The sequence below is a fragment of the Setaria italica genome, chromosome V, assembly GCF_000263155.2.
Source record: "Setaria italica strain Yugu1 chromosome V, Setaria_italica_v2.0, whole genome shotgun sequence".
Lineage (NCBI taxonomy): Eukaryota > Viridiplantae > Streptophyta > Magnoliopsida > Poales > Poaceae > Setaria > Setaria italica.
The window spans coordinates 34896081-34913244 of NC_028454.1; the positions used below are offsets into that span (position 1 = coordinate 34896081).

The 17164-nt window shown below is 49.6% G+C and overlaps 3 protein-coding genes and 3 long non-coding RNA genes across 8 annotated transcripts; 2 read left to right on the forward strand and 4 right to left on the reverse strand.

Moving 5' to 3' along the window:
• Positions 1-373: 373 nt before the first annotated feature.
• On the reverse strand, positions 374-2158 carry LOC101783392 (phospholipase A1-II 5). Its single transcript, XM_004969664.3, has one exon. It carries the CDS (start codon positions 1942-1944, stop codon positions 565-567), a length of 1380 nt encoding a protein of 459 aa, XP_004969721.1. The 5' UTR covers positions 1945-2158; the 3' UTR covers positions 374-564.
• Positions 2159-4707: 2549 nt separating this feature from the next.
• Positions 4708-9186, forward strand: LOC101784602 (probable mitochondrial-processing peptidase subunit beta, mitochondrial). Its single transcript, XM_004969667.3, has 9 exons — positions 4708-5400; positions 6098-6262; positions 6358-6495; positions 6605-6756; positions 6869-6977; positions 7228-7326; positions 8508-8573; positions 8655-8762; positions 8876-9186. The coding sequence occupies exons 1-9, from the start codon at positions 4831-4833 to the stop codon at positions 8999-9001; spliced, it is 1533 nt and encodes a 510-aa protein (XP_004969724.1). The 5' UTR covers positions 4708-4830; the 3' UTR covers positions 9002-9186.
• On the reverse strand, positions 7141-12042 carry LOC111257276. The gene is made up of 2 exons (XR_002677700.1): positions 11804-12042; positions 7141-7350 (listed from the first exon to the last, which is right to left on the reverse strand). It is a non-coding gene; the product is annotated as an uncharacterized LOC111257276 (long non-coding RNA).
• Positions 9876-11619, reverse strand: LOC111257277. The gene is made up of 2 exons (XR_002677701.1): positions 11487-11619; positions 9876-10001 (listed from the first exon to the last, which is right to left on the reverse strand). It is a non-coding gene; the product is annotated as an uncharacterized LOC111257277 (long non-coding RNA).
• LOC101784204 (probable leucine-rich repeat receptor-like protein kinase At1g68400) lies at positions 9999-12695 on the forward strand. Its single transcript, XM_004969666.2, has 2 exons — positions 9999-11748; positions 11836-12695. The coding sequence occupies exons 1-2, from the start codon at positions 10392-10394 to the stop codon at positions 12468-12470; spliced, it is 1992 nt and encodes a 663-aa protein (XP_004969723.1). The 5' UTR covers positions 9999-10391; the 3' UTR covers positions 12471-12695.
• On the reverse strand, positions 12313-13693 carry LOC105914491. Of its 3 annotated transcripts, none has more exons than XR_001393216.2 (3): positions 13551-13693; positions 12595-13435; positions 12313-12453 (listed from the first exon to the last, which is right to left on the reverse strand). It is a non-coding gene; the product is annotated as an uncharacterized LOC105914491 (long non-coding RNA). The 3 variants fall into 3 exon arrangements; XR_002677698.1 differs by lacking the exon at positions 12313-12453 and having other exon boundaries at positions 12652-13243; positions 13378-13435; XR_002677699.1 differs by lacking the exon at positions 12313-12453 and having other exon boundaries at positions 12652-13243; positions 13378-13474.
• Positions 13694-17164: the final 3471 nt, after the last annotated feature.

Sequence of the window (17164 nt, forward strand, 5' to 3'; positions counted from 1 at the left end):
ATGGATCTAACGAGTTTTAAAGCTATGTTGCTTATCTATCTTCCAATAGCTAGCCCCCGAAGTTGTGATGTGAATCGCCACCGCTTCATCATCAGTCGCATCTCACATGACGCTTCCTCTGAAAGAGAAGACGTTAGATTACCTGCCCCTCTCTCCTCAAAAATGGAGTTTACAAGGGGCCTATCTTTTCCGAGATTCAAAATCACAAGAGAAAACCGGATAGAAGTACGAGAAGTATTCTGAAATCCGCTAGTCCGTGAAATTCTGCCGTCTTTTTTTTTAAAAAAAAAACTGTGTGGAGACGATACGAGGGTACTGCATCAGGAAATGGCTGAGGTCATCGGCATTATTTCATCGCAAACTGCTCAACGAGTACAGAATACAGAGCACTAGCATTATATATATCTCAGTTCTCAGAGGCTTAAGCACTATCACATATTCACATTACACAAGCAGCATCATTCATCCGTGCACTTCGAAAACACATTTCACAAGACAATACATACAGTAATAGCAAAACATCGTTCAAACATTCAACCATATCAATTATGAACAAACCAATTATTAACCTCCTCTAAAGCATGCTGTGAAAAGATTAGCTCCGGGTGCCTTCTTCTTATCACCCTCCACCGGCATCTTGGTCTCTTTACTAGCCGTGGTAGTAGCGGCAACGACGTCGTCGTCATCGATGACCTTCCCGTTCAAGACAGGCGGGACTGGCAGGTTCTCCTCGGCAGGCGGCTCGAGCTGCCACAGCCCGGTCTCCCCGATGACCATCCCCTTGTTCCGCTCCACCCACCACGACTCCGGCACGAGGTTGTCGTCCTTGAGGAACGCGCACGACTTGTTGACCAGCGCCACGCTGCGGTGCACCTGCAGCTTGAACTCGCCGTCCTTCCCGTTCCACCCCGCCACCGTGTGCAGGATGGCCTGCAGGTTGTGGTAATCCCCGACGTTGGTAGTGTTCTCCTTCAGGTACGGCGACTTCTTCGAGTCCACGGGCAGGACGTCGCCGACGTTGGCGTAGCCCAGCAGGCCGCTCGGGTACAGCGGGATCAGGTCGGGCTTGTTCCTGACGTGCAGCGCGCGGAGGTTGGGCAGCTCGTCGAACCGCTCCTTGAACTCCGGGTTCCCGATCTGGGGGCTCCCGAACACGATGGCCGTGACGGGGACGTCGGCGCCGCACACGCCGTTCGCCGCGATGTCGAACGCGGCGAGCGTGGCGAGCGACGCGCCGAGGCTGTGGCCCGTGCACACGACGCTGAGGCTCTCGCCCTTGTACCTGGCCGCCAGCCCGCGCACCGCGGCGACCAGCTGGTCCCGCGCGCTGTGCTTGTTGAAGGGTGACCGCTCGTCGCTGGAGGTGTAGATGAGGTACCACCCCTTCATGACGCGCGCGTGGGCGCCCGGGTGGCCCTCCGGCAGGATGGCATCGGGGAAGACGAGGTCGGGTTTGAGGACGTCCACCCACTCGAGGGTCCGGATGGTGCCGCGCAACGCGACGTAGATGACGCGCTGGCCCGTGGCGGCGGCGGCGGCGTCGGTGGACACGGAGACGTAGCCGATCCAGTTGGACTCCTTGCTCCAGGCCTCGCGGGAGAGCGAGAACACCATGACGCCGCCCGGGAACGACGCCTGGGAGGTCCCGTAGAGGTAGGCCGCGGGGGTCACGTCGGCGGCGGCCGGGAACAGCGTGCGGGCGAAGAGCGTGGACCGGGAGTAGCGGCAGCTGCCGCAGTACTTGGAGTGGGAGTCGGAGTTGAAGGAGTCGTAGGTCACCTGGCAGAGGTCGCCACAGAGCAGGATGAGGCGCCGGAGCGTGAGGTCCAGCGGGTCGAGGAGGCCGTCCCAGTGCTTGGAACCGAGCAGCTCCGGCCACGACGCCGAGCCCTTTGCCGCGCCGACCAGGGCGCTGGACAGGAGGACGCCCTGGCTCGCGTCCATGTGTGCAGCCAGTGTGCGCGGCGCGCGCGTGGTGCGATGAGGAGAGGATTACTGGATTAGGTAGTGTGAGTGTGGGAGTGGTCACTGGTCAGTGAGAGCCTGAGAGGAGGGGAGCAGAAGATGCGTGGACTACTGGTAGTTGGATGTGTGGCACGAAGAACAGATGGGATGGGGTTGGGGACTTGGGGTAGCTGACTGGTTGCTGCACTTGGAACGCCGACGGCCCGGGCAGCAGTTTGCTTTTAACTCTTCTTGAGTTCTTGGTATGTGTCCTGAATACAATGACGTGTAGTTGCAGAACAAGATTAGACGAGACGACCCATCAAGTAAAATGTGCACGTTTTTCTTTGTCTGGTAAAACTGTGGGAGAGCTGGGCAGCTCCATGCATCTCTGCATCCCCTGTTTCCAGTAGATCCTCCCCAAGCCCCAACGGACAGAAAATTCATGTTCGGTTTCCTGTTAGATCTGAATGGCATGTTCGTGACCATTTCTGTATCAGGGGATAGGACACTTCCAGCGGGCAGCGACGGGATGACCTGGATTTCCAGTGGAGGTCCTGGTCTGGCTAAGCGTCATTGAAGATTGTTCAGATTCAGCCTGCGTCTGGACAACTGGACAATTAGATGGGTGGATGGAGGAAGAGAGCGAGTGATGAGATGAGTGAGACTCGGACGGAATCTTGTTTTTCTGCCGTCCTTCCGACAGGGGATGGTTGGCGAGTCACAGTTCACAACAGTCAGCAGAAGGATTTTAATTACCGGAACAATACAACTAAAGTTTTTTTTTTCTGGGATACTTTTCTTAGAGCTAGGTTTTACTTAAGGATATATTTCATCTATTTTCCGGTCTTGAGTTTACATTTCAAGTTATTATAATACGAAACCTCTGTGCAAACAGACACAATTAACTACTATTCGTTCTGCAGATCAATCATCTAATAGTGTCAGTGGGCGTTTGGTTGGGAGTAATTGGGGTGAGGGAAAGTGAGTTTATAAATAAGATCTTAGAATCCTCTTATTTGTTTGGTCTTCTCAAGGGAATGGATGACAATTGGATTATACTTTTATAAGTTTTAGATGATTTAAGATATAGTACTTTCTCATGACAAAACCCACACACCAAGTAGAGGGTATGAATTCCCCTTAAACTCCCCTCCTAGTCCCCTCCACGAACCAAACAAAGAATTGAAACTAATATACATCCAGTTCTTATTTTTTGTTGAGACATATATATATAAAAAGAAAAAGATGGTGCAAAAACTAATCGGATAAGCTTGAGTCAGTCTGAAAAGACCCACTGCCCGGGTAGCCCGGGTAGGTGATGTGCCTTCGAAAATGACTGCCGCACGACAGGAAGAAATCATTGAAATTGGGAGTCCGATAGTAGGATCCACACAAGCACAATAATCGTACAGTTGCTATCTTGCAGAAAACAGTGAGACCTGAACATAGTGTCGCACTAAAAATATCAGTGTCTAATCGAAAATTTGGTTAATTCGCAGATCGGCCACCGCCTGTGGCAAGATGATTATTGTGGAACAGATACTTTAGAACAGCAGCTGTCAATCTGACATACAGCTACCTATAAGGTGCACACGTGGAAAACCAAAGTAAATACTGCATCATTGTTCAGGAGCTGTCATCTGCGAGCCTGTGAGCAACATGACAAAGACTGGAAGACGTGTGCTCGTGTTTGATATGGAAGCAGTGCCGATTTGCCGAAGGACGGGACTCATCCGTTCCAGTCCAGGTTCCACGCACGGCACAGAGAAGAGAGCTGGAGACACCACCGTTAGGATGTGGGCCTACAAGAAGCCCAGTAATCCGTGTTCCGGTGCGAGCCCAAAGATAAATGGATCCATCCTGGAGGAGAGAGCTCCAGGCAGGCATGGGCTAAGCTGCGGGACAACCACGGACTGATTTTGAATGCTGCGGGCCGGCGCGGCAATTACACGCACTTCTCTAAGTGGGCCTATTATATTTCTTCCTTTTGATTTCTTCTCCTCTATAGGACTAGGTCAAATTTCGATCCACAAGTAAAAAGAAACATCCAAGTTGGACAGTAAAAATGTTTAAATACTTATAAAAAATAATTTGGGAATTGAAAAAATATCTCGTCTCGTACTAGTAATATAATAAATATACGAGACAATAATCTATTATTTACTAAGAGGATCAGCGATGCAATATCTACTCACTAAAACGAGACACTGGAACGTACCTTTCCAAAAAAAATAAGACACGAACGTAGCTTCTACAAAAGGCTAACATCGTGTCTTGTTCGTTCTACCAATCTTTTTCCCCTCAAAACGTTTTTTTCTTTGTTCCTTCTTCTGGTAATTGGGTCCTCTGCTTTGGCTTTATCCTTAGGATAAAAGACTAACTTCTCTTGATAGAAAAGTAAGCAATGCTACAATGCTAGAGCCCTAGAGCAATGAATTTGTATTACAAGGATTTGTTCGAAATTGAATGAAACTTTAAAAAATTTTAAGTTCTACTTTCTCTGTTCTAAATTATGAGTCTTTTTATTTTTTAAATTAATAGATATTATTATACATTTAGATATATATTGTATCTAAGTGTATAGTAAAATCTATAGATAAAAAATTAAAATAATCTACAATTTTAGGGGGGAGTACCGAGAAGTTGATAAGATTGGTCAAAATCGCAGCTAAACTCTATTCCAGGTTCCCCGTTGCCCTGTTGCACTCGTACCCGACTCGGAATGGAAACCTCCGATATTTCTCAGCAAGAGAAGTCAGGCAGTCAGCGTAGCCCTTCCCCCGCCGCAAGAATAAACGGGAGAGGGAAAAAACCGAGACCCCTCTTCCTCTCCCTCCTCCCGTCCGGCGGCGCGGCGACGCGGCGAATTCCGTCGAACACAACATGTCCGCGCTCGCCTCCGCCGCCCGCTCGAGGCGCCGGCTCATCCCCTACCTCCACCGCCTCCTCCACTCCGGCCCCGCCGCCGCCGCCTCCCCGTCCCCCTCCACCAGCCGCTTCCTCCGCCACTCATCGCCGGTGCCCCGCACCCCCGACCACTCCCCCTACCTCCGCTTCCCGGACGTGCGCGTATCCACGCTCCCCTCGGGCCTCCGCGTCGTCACGCAGGCGTTCCCAGCCGCCACCCGGATGGCCTCCGTCGGCGTCTGGGTCGACGCGGGGAGCCGCTTCGAGCTCCCGGGGACCAACGGCACCGCGCACTTCCTCGAGCACATGGCCTTCAAGGGCACTGGTCGCCGGCCCAACGCGCAGGCGCTCGAGGTGGAGATCGAGGACATGGGTGCTCGCCTCAACGCGTACACCTCCCGCGAACAGACCACCTTCTTCGCCGACGTGCAGGCGCGCCACGTGCCGGTCGCGCTCGACGTCCTCAGCGATATCCTGCAGCACCCGCGCTTCCCGGAGAAGGCCATCCAGCGCGAGCGCGGCGTCATCCTCCGTGAGATGGAGGAGGTGAGCTTGTTCCACCTATTTGCTGTGCTGTGCCTTTCTTGCCCTACACCTCGATTCCTCCCTTTACCAAAAGGGGCAAGCTCTAGTGATGCTTAGCGATATTCTCGTCCCAATTGCTAATTGGACATTTGACCATTGTCGTAAGAGTAAAGGTGAAAACTTGAGATGCTTGATTGGTTTTTGAACTAAAAGTGGAGGCCACATTCTTTTACTGCACATTGGGCAGGGATGGTGCTGTATAAAATTTGGGTACTGATCGATACTAATTTGGCCTTGCAATTGGTATCTGCTGTACCACTTCAAGCTGCATCTGATGGCTTTAGGTTCCCTTACTCTGAACATGGATTTATACTATACATGTGGAAGGTGCCGCCTGTGGGCTGTGTAGATCTATAATGTTCTGACTGTTAGTTTTGCCTGTAAGGTAGAACACTTTTAGTGGTGTAACGCAATGATGAGCTTTAGCACTAATGGTATAGGTGCTGTTCTGGGCGATATCCAGATAATATTTGTGTTATGGCAGTATGTATGAAAACCAAAATTTTTAAATATGTCTCATTGCTGGTTTCCCTTGTAGCATCAGCCTTTCCATGATTATAATGGTGAAGGATGCTTGTTGTGGTTGATTGCTCTTGCTACAAAGGTAGAACATTTATTGCCAAATGTGGATGCCTGATGCTTGTTTATGGATAAACAGGTACAAGGTATGATGGAAGAGGTGATATTTGATCACTTGCATGCAGCAGCATTCCAAGGCCATCCATTAGGGGACACAATATTAGGTCCAGAAGAAAACATTAGATCAATCTCAAAGAAAGATTTGGAGCAGTATATCTCAACTCATTATACCTGTCCTAGAATGGTATTTCTATCTCACAAATCTGAAAGTTTGTAGAAATTGGTTATCTTGAGAAAATTAATTAACTTGTAAATTTTTTATTCTGCTGGCTGGTTTAGGTTGTATCTGCCGCAGGAAGTGTCAGTCATGATGAGGTTGTTGATCGAGTGAAAGATTTATTTACAGAATTCTCCACTGATCCTACTACTGCTGATCAGCTTGTCGAAGCAATCCCAGCTATTTTTACCGGGTCAGAGGTCTGGCTTCAGTTCACTTCACACAGAATCGTATTTTAACAATTTGCTAGGCCATTTCAAATGATCTTTGATTTAGTTTTTTCACTCAACTGATTTTTAGCTTTTGTAGGTTCGTGTGGAAAATGAGGAGATGCCTCTAGCACATGTTGCAATTGCTTTCAAGGGTAGTTCATGGACTGACCCTAAATCCATTCCCCTTATGGTGATCCAAAGCATATTGGGATCCTGGAACAGGAGTGTTGGGGTTGGGAACTGCTCAGGGTATGAAATCTCCTTTGATAGTGTACATTTTGATTGTCAGCAATTTGCTTTCTTTAGTGTATGAGTTCCAAATTTGTTGCTTCAATCTGATGTTACTTATTGAAACTGCAAGGTCTTCTTTAGCTCGTGGTATCAGCAACGGTAACTTAGCTGAGAGCCTGATGGCGTTCAACACTAATTATCGGGACATAGGAATATTTGGCGTTTATGCTATTGCTCCGGTAATGTTAATTATTCAGCCGTCTTGGTTTGTTCTGATTCAAGCATACAATCTCCTATCTTCTCCTTTTATCTTACATCAGATGGATCTATAAACTACTCATAGACAATCACTTGTATTTGCACTACACAGAGTTGCTTCGAAGTTAGTAGTGATCATTCAGCTATACAACAACTGAACAAATAATATGGATTGGATGGAAATATTGCTTGTTACAATGTTCTCTTACAATTTGCAAAATTGTATTACAGCCTGATACCCTGCATGACTTGTCACGGTTAATAATGGCGGAGCTTAGAAGACTTGCATTCCATGTGTCAGAAGAGGAGGTTGCTCGTGCCCGTAATCAGGTAGATGGTTCTGTCCTCAGCTTCCTACATTGTGTACATTTTAGCTGTTAATATCTTGCTTTAGTAATTGATGTTTGTTGAAGGCAAAAGTGCATGGGTGGCACTTTGGTCAATAGCTAGTAGAGAAAAGAGGTGATTTTCAGAATGTGGGCTATTAGGAGCCTGCATGGGCTCCTAATGATACACTGGTATGGTGAAACTAAATACCAATAAGTATATACATTTATATTTCAGAGATATACGAATAACTATAGATTAAATCACGAGTGTAAATATCTGAACAAAAACTATTCAATATGCCCTTTTCATTTGTCTCATCTGAACTCTACTAGAGGAAGGTATTCATCCCTAGATTGCATCAAAATTCAGTTGATCGGACCTAAATTGTGTAAAAAATAAGCCCCCAATCACATTAAAATCAGCCCCCAATCATGTGTTCAGCAATCACCACCAGTCTCCAGGGGCCAGGGATGCTGTGTGAGCTCCTCTAAATGTGGGCTATTAGGAGCCTGCATGGGCTCAAGGCAGTTTCAGGTTTTGCTGTCACCCAGCAGCGGTGCAAGTTCCTGGTGGTGGCATGGGCTCCAGATGGCAGCGCACCTGCTAGGTAGTGCCAGCAGGTGGCAGCACAGTGCAGCGTCACAGGTGAGGGGTGAGGATGGGAGCGATAACCTGTGTGGCTGTGTGTTCTGCTTGCTGGGCCTGCCATATCCTGCTGCATTGCTGAGTACTGTCTAGATAACCAATACTCCCTGATACCATATTCCCGTATCTGATATGGGGACGTCATGGTTCCTCATGTATGGTGATCCAGTTATACAAGATCTAGTAAGCACATGTTCTCCTTTTTTGATGTGTTACTGACCTATGTGGTCTTCGTGAATCATGACAGTGGGTATGTTCTCTTCTAGGAAAAAATGCTACATGTTCAAAAAGAGAACGTTCCCTTCCATTAAATTACACTGGCAGTTTTTGCATAATGATCCCTATGATATTGGGTTAATTGTTGCATTAAGTATGGTGTATCCTCGTGACATGTTCACATATATGCTCCCCTAAATTTTAGTGAAGTGTAAACCATTTTTTACCTCATGCATACATCAACCTGCAACTTGGTAGAGCTGGTTTTCATTAGTGGAACCTGATAAATATTTGAGAACTAACATTATGTCTTATGACAGCTGAAATCATCTCTATTACTTCATGTTGATGGATCCACAGCAGTTTCTGAGAATAATGGTCGCCAGGTATTCTATATTAAGCAATCACCATAGAAGCTATTTCTCTGGGTCCTGATTAATAAGCATTGTCGTCAACTGCTCATGCAGATGCTAACTTATGGGCGAGTAATGCCATTCCTAGAACTTTTTGCACGCATAGATGCTGTTGACTGTGCTACAATAATGGAAACCGCCAAGGAGCACATAATTGATAAGGTAAATCTCCAAAGTTAGTGGCCATGCTACTATAGAGTAATACAGTATTTTTTTTAAGTATTTGAGCTATCTGAGGCTTCGTGAAATGAAATGACTGTTTCGGCAATTTCCAGGATATTGCTCTGGCTGCTGTGGGACCAATCTCGAATTTGCCAGAGCTTAGTTGGTTTCGCTCAGAGACATGTTCTGATGATGAATTTACTCGAAGAATATTCTTTGGGAACGCACAAAATAATTGAAGCTGCGGTTCTGTGAACTGTGATAGTGTTGTTGTACCACTAGCTAGGTCATTCCAAGAAATTACCGATTGATAGATAGCATCAGGCATTTCAGTTATTTGTTAGATATTCTCTTCTTTTTTGTGCTTGTACTACACTTCGTTGATGCTAAATGTGGAAATAACTTTCTTTTTTGTTGTGCTCTCTACCGATGAATTCGCTGGGTCCACGATTTATTTGTGAATCGTGTCTGGGATGAAGCATCTTGAAATGATAATACTGGCAAGAGAGTGACAATGAACCTACTCTTTACAGAAAATGCCTGAAGTTCGTATTTTTACCGTTTTCCCTCTCTATTTCACTTATATTTCTTTGCTGTGCAAACCTCGTCGACGGTTTTTTAGGCTTAGGGAGTCTACTTCAGTTACTTGTCTTACCTATTGGTGTGAGGTCAGGAATTTGGAGTCTGCATCACACAACCTTCAGCATAAATTGATTTTTTATGGAGACAGACGAGTATCATGCCATTGCATCAGAGTTTGGCGAAGAGTAGAAAATCACCTAGTCACCTAACGAGACCTGAGCACAATGTCCTAATAAGTAATGCGGACGTTTTGACTCCTGTAGATTCCAATTAGCATTCTATTTGCAATTGCGATCCTACGCTGTATCTGTATGGATCTCTCTAAAACAGAACACAGCGTCTGCAATTCTGTGTGCACTATGCAGTATTGGCATTTGATGGCTGTTGCGGTGAGTCACAGATGAGGCAGGCCCAGGGAGCCAGCCAAAGGGCAGTGCAGCCAGTGTGGAACGACACAACCAGCACCCAGCAGTTCACCGGAGGCCGAGAGGGATGGAAATGGAGACACGGCCGGAGGAAAAAGGCCGCATGAGAACAAACACCCGTTTTCCTTTTCCATTGAATCCACAGGTCAGAGACGCAGCGCTACGGCTTTATTCTGTTGTTTTCGGCCAGACTGAGTGACTGACTGATGCTCAGGCTCAGATATGCAGGAACCTGAAATATGCATCAGTGAGCAACTCAGCGACAAGTGGTGAATCCTGAACGCAAATCACCATGACAGTTCATGCAAATGCAGAGTGCACCAGCCCGGCGCTGCCAGAATTTCCCTTGGGTTTGGGGTCCTCCGACGGTGTGCAAATGGGCTCACGCCGGCCGCACGCGTTCCCGCGGAGGCGCCACGCCCCGCGCGCTCCTCCCGCGCACGCCCATTAATCCCTCACGCACCTGGCCGGTGCACCATCAACTCCCCCTCCCGCTGCTGCCCTTACTGCTACATACGCCTACGCGCCGTCCGCCGAGGCCGAGCCGCTCCCCCGCTCCACGCGCCCGCGATTCTTGCACTGCCCTCTTGCTCTCCGGCTCAAGCATTGCAACAAATTTGCAATGGCGGCGTCGCGCGTGCTCCTCTTGATGTTGGCGCTCGCCGCGGGCTGCGACTCCGGCTCCACCCCTGCCCCGAGCCCCGACGCCGCCGCGCTGCTCGCGTTCAAGTCGGTGTGCTCGGACCGCGCCGCGGCGCTCGCCTCCTGGGCGGAGTCCTCCGACCCCTGCGCCGGCAAGTGGCGCGGCGTCACGTGCCAGCGGCCGTCGCCGATGCCGTCGCCATCCTCCTCCACGCTCCGCGTTCGCCGCGTCGTCCTCGAGGGCCTGCAGCTCGGCGGGCACGCCGCGGCGCTGGAGCTGCTCGCGGACCTCCCCGTGCTCTCGTCCCTCAGCCTCAAGAACAACACCTTCACGGGCGCGCTCCACGGCGTCGACTTCTCCCGCCTGGCGCCGCACCTCAAGCTCCTCTACCTCTCCGGTAACGGCTTCTCGGGTCGGTTCCCCGACTCCGTCCTGCGTCTTCGCCACCTGCGCCGCCTCGATCTCTCGGGCAACCGGCTCGCGGGAACGATCCCGCCGGAGATCGGCGGCCGCCTCCGTGCTCTCCTGACGCTGAACCTCGCGCACAATTCGTTCGTCGGCCCCGTGCCAGTCTCGCTGGAAGAAATGGCCATGCTCGCCGAGCTCAACGTCTCCGGCAACCACCTCGAGGGGCGGATCCCCGGCCGCCTCGCCGCTGCCTTCCCTTCGTCGTCGTTCGCGGGCAATCCCGGCCTCTGTGGCGCGCCGCTGGCGCAACGATGCAGTGGACCACAGCAGATCGTGTACAGCAACGGCAGCGGCGAGGCGTCGGACGATGGATCGAGGGCGGCGAGGGGGAAGAGCCATGACCGGTGGATGGTCGTGATGATCATGTCAGCGGTGGGCGCGGCGGTCGCGTCGCTGGTCGCGGCGGCACTGTGCGCCGTGCTTCTGCTGAAGAACAGGAAACCGACTACGAGAAGGCCGCGACGCGCCGTCTCGGCGTCCGCCAACTCGGTGGTGGCACGGGAGGAGACGGTGCGCTTCGACGGGTGCTGCGTGGAGTTCGACGTGGCCACGCTCATGCAGGGCGCCGCTGAGATGCTCGGGAAAGGCGCCACGGCGACGACGTACCGCGTGGTCATGAGAGGAAGCAACGACGCGAGCGACGACGGCGTCGACGAGGCCCAGGGCGAGGTGGTGGTGGTGAAGAGGATGAGGAGGAGGGAGGGCGCGTCCCGCGAGGACGAGAGGCGGCGGAGGGAGCTGGCGAGGGAGATGGGCACGTGGCGGCACGCCAACATCGTCGGCCTGCGCGCGTTCTACGCGTCCGCCGAGGAGCTGCTCCTCGTCTTCGATTACATCCCCAACGGCAGCCTCCACAGCCTCCTGCACGGTGAGCAGCTAAATTTTGAGTCACATTATTTGTAAATGAAATTCGGGCGTGTCACCTGTGCACAAAATTTGGTCTCTTTTTGTACAGAGAACCGAGGACCCGCAAGAGTTCCTCTGGACTGGCAGACCCGGCTGAAGCTGGCGCAGGACGCGGCGCACGGGCTGGCCTACCTCCACGGCGTGTCCGGCGGCAACCTCTCCCATCGGCACCTCACCTCCTCGAACATCCTCGTCGACGGCAGCGGCAACGCCCGCGTCTCCGACTTCGCGCTCCTCCAGCTGCTGGCTCCGGCGCCGGCGGGGGAGCTCCAGCAGAAGCAGGACGTGCACGGCTTCGGCGTCATCCTGCTGGAGATCCTGACGGGGCGGCGGCAGCCGTCGCCCGAGGACGGCGGCGGCGCCCAGGACCTGCCGCGGTGGGCTCGGGCGGTGGTGCGGGAGGAGTGGACGTCGGAGGTGTTCGACGTGGAGCTGCTGCGGGGCAAGGGCGCCGAGGACGAGATGGTGGCGCTCCTGCAGGTGGCGCTGCTCTGCGTCGCGGAGGAGCCCAGGGAGCGGCCGAGGATGGCGGTGGTGGCCAAGATGATCGAGGACATCAGGGACAGGGGGAGCAAGCGGAGCAACAAGTACTCGGCGTCCCCGTCGCAGGCGGGGCACTCGTACGAGTCGTCTCCCTGCGTGTCCGAGGACACCACAAGGTCCACCCCTGCGTCAAGCTCCTGACTCATCAGTCGCCTGTGGTGTTGGTGTAGTAGCGTAGCAGTAGCATCGTTGCCCTCGAACTCGACAAGGATGACGCGAGGGGAAAAAAAAGGAACATTGTAAAATCAGAGTAGCGACGAACAACCTGAAAGGCAGTTTGCACCAAACAGGTGGTGTACTGCTACTGTCGAATTTAAGATTTTAGACCTCCCATTAGCTGATGAAGTCTGCTACGTTGACATGGCACTGTCGGGGCCACTTGCCTTTCGTTTCCTTGGAACTGTATACGTTTACAAATGCAGCATAGCACCCAGCAAGAAACCGAGGCAGATTGAGCAGGTCGACAAACCAGAAAGTTACGTACCCTCAAGACATCGTTGATCAAGGAAGACCAGAATTGAACTTTCGGCACCGTCGCAAGCGATTCCATTCGATGCTTCTGCGCCGATTTGGTTTCATCAGATGATTGGGTAGAACGTGGAATCTTGGTGGTTGGCAACTTGGCATGAGCGGAGCAGCATCACAGCCTCAGACCTCAGCCGTGCGCTTGGCCTGCGGCAGCACTGGGTTGCTTTCCTGACCCAGCGTGTGGAGGCCGCAGCCCGTAGTGCCTGCCGAGCACGTCCTCGATTTCCACTTCTTCGAAGCAGCGTACGCGGGCCAGGCCGTGCAAACTCTAACAACACAGACAAAACGTTTCTCAGCGCATGCATCCGGCCCAGTGGGATGCCAGCCTACCTTCGGCTTTTTTTTTTTTCCCTCAGAGGGGGCCAAGGCGCACTAGTAGGCCGGGACTACAGAGAAGAAAGAATGCTCCTCAACACCAACAACAATATGCATTAAAAAAAAACACCAACAACAATACAGTTATACAGCATCACGGCGCGCCAATCGCGTTCCAGTGTCAAACTGAAAAACGTGCACGTACCTGCCGGCATCCGGTGGAGCCGCCGTGCAAAGGGGCATTTTTGGTAACAGTTTTTAGCCTGAACACCACCTTGACGGCATGATACGTAAGTTTGTGACTGTAGCGAGGAGAGTACACGAAAATTATCTATGCATCACCAAGCTGTTGAAAAGAGTCGGCAATGTTACACTTACACGGGCAAGGCGTTCGCTGTAGCGACCTGGTACGGGTACGAATTGAATCCACACTGCTTGTTGCCTTGCTAGGTATGGCCAAAATTAAATTTTGGCCTATGTGGCTATGTCTAGCGGTCTGACCAAGCTTATGGATTAGTTGCTGGGTTGAATGCACCAATGAACCGTGGAGTGCTATATATAGATGTACGTAACCACGTCAAAATCATGATGAAAGTTGTTAATACTAAAGTCGGAACTCAGAAGGGAGCGGATGGACGCTGTTTGGTGCTCCCTTCGTTTCAAACTGTAGGTCGTTTTGATTTTTCTAGATTCATAGATGAGATATACGCTATATTTAGGTGCATACAAAGTATGCATTTAGATATACACTATATTTAGATGCATACAAACATCTATGAACCTAAAAAATCTAAAACGACCTACAATTTGGAACGGAGGGAGTAATATTCAACTCCTTCAAAGTCAGAGTTAGTAGCTATTTTTTTTTGCTTGATGTGATGTGATATGGGATTCTATCGCTGTGGAATATACTATTTTGTTACAAGAATCTTTCCTATTTTATCTTGCTGTCGTCAATCCTAGAACTACAATATGCACTTTTATGCTCTTAAGTCCTAACTAACCGCTGCATCTGAATTTAAAAGAGAACCACTGAGGCGCGCGGCTTTACTACACAAGTATGTTAACCACATTTTGTTTTCATCTATGTTAGAATTGTAAAGTCTAAGAACCATGCATTTTGTTTTGTAAGATTTTGATGGTATAAAAGATACTGGTTTTTGTAAACCATGCTAACATATTCCGAACATATTTCATAAGTTCACGACTGAGCTGAGAGGGGAAAAGTCTTTGCAGCTCTCAACGAAAAATCTTCCCACGAAGTTTGATTACGATACATGTTCTTTTCAATTATTTTTTCTCTTGATTTCCAAGATCACAGATCACGTACAGTCTTTTATATTTTTTTTTCTTTCGTCTTTATTGATAATGATATCACTCCACTTGGTTAGTGCGAGGCTACGAGCTTTCCTTTTCTTCATAGCACTTTATTTAATTTTTGTGATGGTCGCTCACTTCGTGGTACAACTGGGGGTACGCCACTATCCAAAGTTGTTTGTTTGATCCAGACACACGAGCTTTAGTGACACTACTGGTCCACTGCATACTCCACTGAGGCACTGACCAATCGTTTGTTGGCTTCTTCCATAAACAAAGGAGCGTGATTCGTCCACACATCACGACCTGGGTACACGTCTTCAGAAAAAATGTGGCTGGATGCAGCATCTGGTAATTTTTCAACCACACGTCTACTATGTTGGATTTGTAGAGAACATCAAATTTAGTTTCTTGAGCTAAAATTTAGTTTTTGTCACATTAAATCTTCGGATGCTAATTAGGAGGACTAAACATAAGCTAATTATAAAATTAATTACACAGATGGAGGCTAATTCGTGAGACGAATCTATTAAGCCTAATTAATTCATAATTAGGATATATTTATTGTAGCATCACATTGTCAAATCATGGACTAATTAGACTTAATAAATTCGTCTCGCGAATTAGCATCCAGTAATTAGTTTTGTAATTAGTCTATGTTTAATACTTCTAATTAGTATCTAAATATTCGATGTGACAGGAACGGAACCCTTATTAGGTGTCGTTTGAGTGTGCCCGCTTGTTCTTTCTACTTCGGTCTTTATGCATTCGACTTGACATGACGTCTCAACATATATTATGTAGCCAATGATTGGTATGCTAGACTTATACCTAATTTCATTCTAGTACATAAGAGAGCATTTTAATATACTAATATAAATCGATGATGTGAAAGGCCTCTAGCCTAATGGTTAGAGCACCTGAGTAGCACCCAGTAAGAAGTGAGTCTAGCTTAACTGGTTAGGTTGGGAGGTGTGGTCGTGCACTCTAACAACCCAGATTAGAGTCCCATCTTGCTCGAATTTGGGTGCCGATTCTTCTTTTTAATAAAAAATCGCTTAGCTCTTCCTAGGTTGATCTAATTTTTGTTTTCTGAGTAGCGCCCAGTAGGTTCAGATTCGACTTTTTGTGGGAGCGAATTAAACGGGTTTGAAATAAAAAAATAGGTAGGGACTTCCCCTGTTGACTTCGGTCAAAAAAATCGATGATACACGTAAACTTAACAATAATGATATGATTTTGTATGCCAAGATCCGGTAGAAAATGATAGAATTACAAAATCAACTTTGATATATTGAATACAGGAGATTACATGGATCTTCATGCATTTTTTTTTGCTATTTTTCACTTTGAGGTGTAAACAGCTTGCCTCGTAAAAGACTTAGGGAACATTTAATGGTTTATTATCATATTAGCTATTTTTCACTTTGAGGTGTAAACAGCTTGCCTCGTAAAAGACTTAGGGAACATTTAATGGTTTATTATCATATTAGTAGTATTGTTAACTCGATTGATGACATATTCAATTGGAAAGCACAAACTGTAAACACTGGCCGCATATACATTCAACAATGGAAAGCAGAAAATATGAGTATGGGTGGCCACATTCGTTACAAAGATAAGACTTTGTGCAGCTGATTAGGCCTGTTTGGTTTGCTCTTGCTTATTTTTAGGGACTAAACTCCCCTTTAGTCAGGACTAAAGTTTAGTCCCTCTCTGTTTGGTTCTAGTGATTAAGGTCATTAAAGCTGTTGAACAAAGATCCTTCTACCCTTGCCCTGGTACCCTTTTTCCTCCCGACGCACGTGCCAACACCTGGACCGCCACCTCCCTGCCAGTGCCCGCCCATGCCCTTCCCCGCCGACACCCGTGCTTGGGATCCTCCACCACCCCCGCCGCGAGCAGGCTCCCCCACCGCCGCTCCCACCTCGCCGAGTCGCGGCTCTGCGAGCTCCACGCTGTGGCACCCAAGCTAGGAGCTCCGCCACCTCTTGGATCCCCACCCCTCCCGAACCTTCTGAACCCAGCGATGAATCAAGGTTGCCGGCATCAAATCGGAGGGAGGCCGGTGGCAGGGATGCCGGCGGCGACAGGCGGGGGCTGGGCGGGAGGGAGGCCGGTGACGGGGGTGATGGGCGGGAGGGCGGCAAGGGTCGAGCAGGAGGGAGGACGGTGGCGGAGGCGTAGGGAGGGGCCGCAGGGACGACGGTAGCGGGTCAGGCGGGAGGGGGTTGGCGGGAGGCACGAGACATTTAATGAGGAGTACACTCTGTTCATGTACCTTTTAGTCCTATAAGCAATCCCTTGGGAACTAAATGGCTAAACTTTAGAAATTATTTGACATTGTAGGGACTAAAATGACTAAACTATAGGCAAACCAAACCGGCTTCGTTCGCAGATCCGGCCAATCAGATTCGGCAAAGAGCCAAAGACCAAAGGCTTTTCTCAAGACGAGCAGATCAGTAGGTCACTAGTGCGGTTGGTGGAACAGGAACATCCGTCCACTCCTCCAACCCCACGGGTTCCCAGAGATTCTTTGGCGGTAGGTGATCCGGATCCCAACAAAAATCCATGCCCCACCCCGATGCACCCGTCCACCAAACCCCCCCTGCTCGTCGCTAGCGACACTGACGCACCATCCCCCAACCCAACGGCACCCAATCCGTCAGTGGCAC

Excerpts from the sequence above, each read along its gene's own strand:
- LOC101783392 (XM_004969664.3), bottom strand. The coding sequence starts at position 1,944 with ATGGACGCGAGCCAGGGCGTCCTCCTGTCCAGCGCCCTGGTCGGCGCG.
- LOC101784602 (XM_004969667.3), top strand. The coding sequence starts at position 4,831 with ATGTCCGCGCTCGCCTCCGCCGCCCGCTCGAGGCGCCGGCTCATCCCC. Across the intron at positions 6,757-6,868 it reads GGGGTTGGGAACTGCTCAGG|GTCTTCTTTAGCTCGTGGTA; the intron begins GTATGAAATCTC and ends TGAAACTGCAAG. Across the intron at positions 6,978-7,227 it reads GCGTTTATGCTATTGCTCCG|CCTGATACCCTGCATGACTT; the intron begins GTAATGTTAATT and ends ATTGTATTACAG.
- LOC101784204 (XM_004969666.2), top strand. The coding sequence starts at position 10,392 with ATGGCGGCGTCGCGCGTGCTCCTCTTGATGTTGGCGCTCGCCGCGGGC. Across the intron at positions 11,749-11,835 it reads CCTCCACAGCCTCCTGCACG|AGAACCGAGGACCCGCAAGA; the intron begins GTGAGCAGCTAA and ends CTTTTTGTACAG.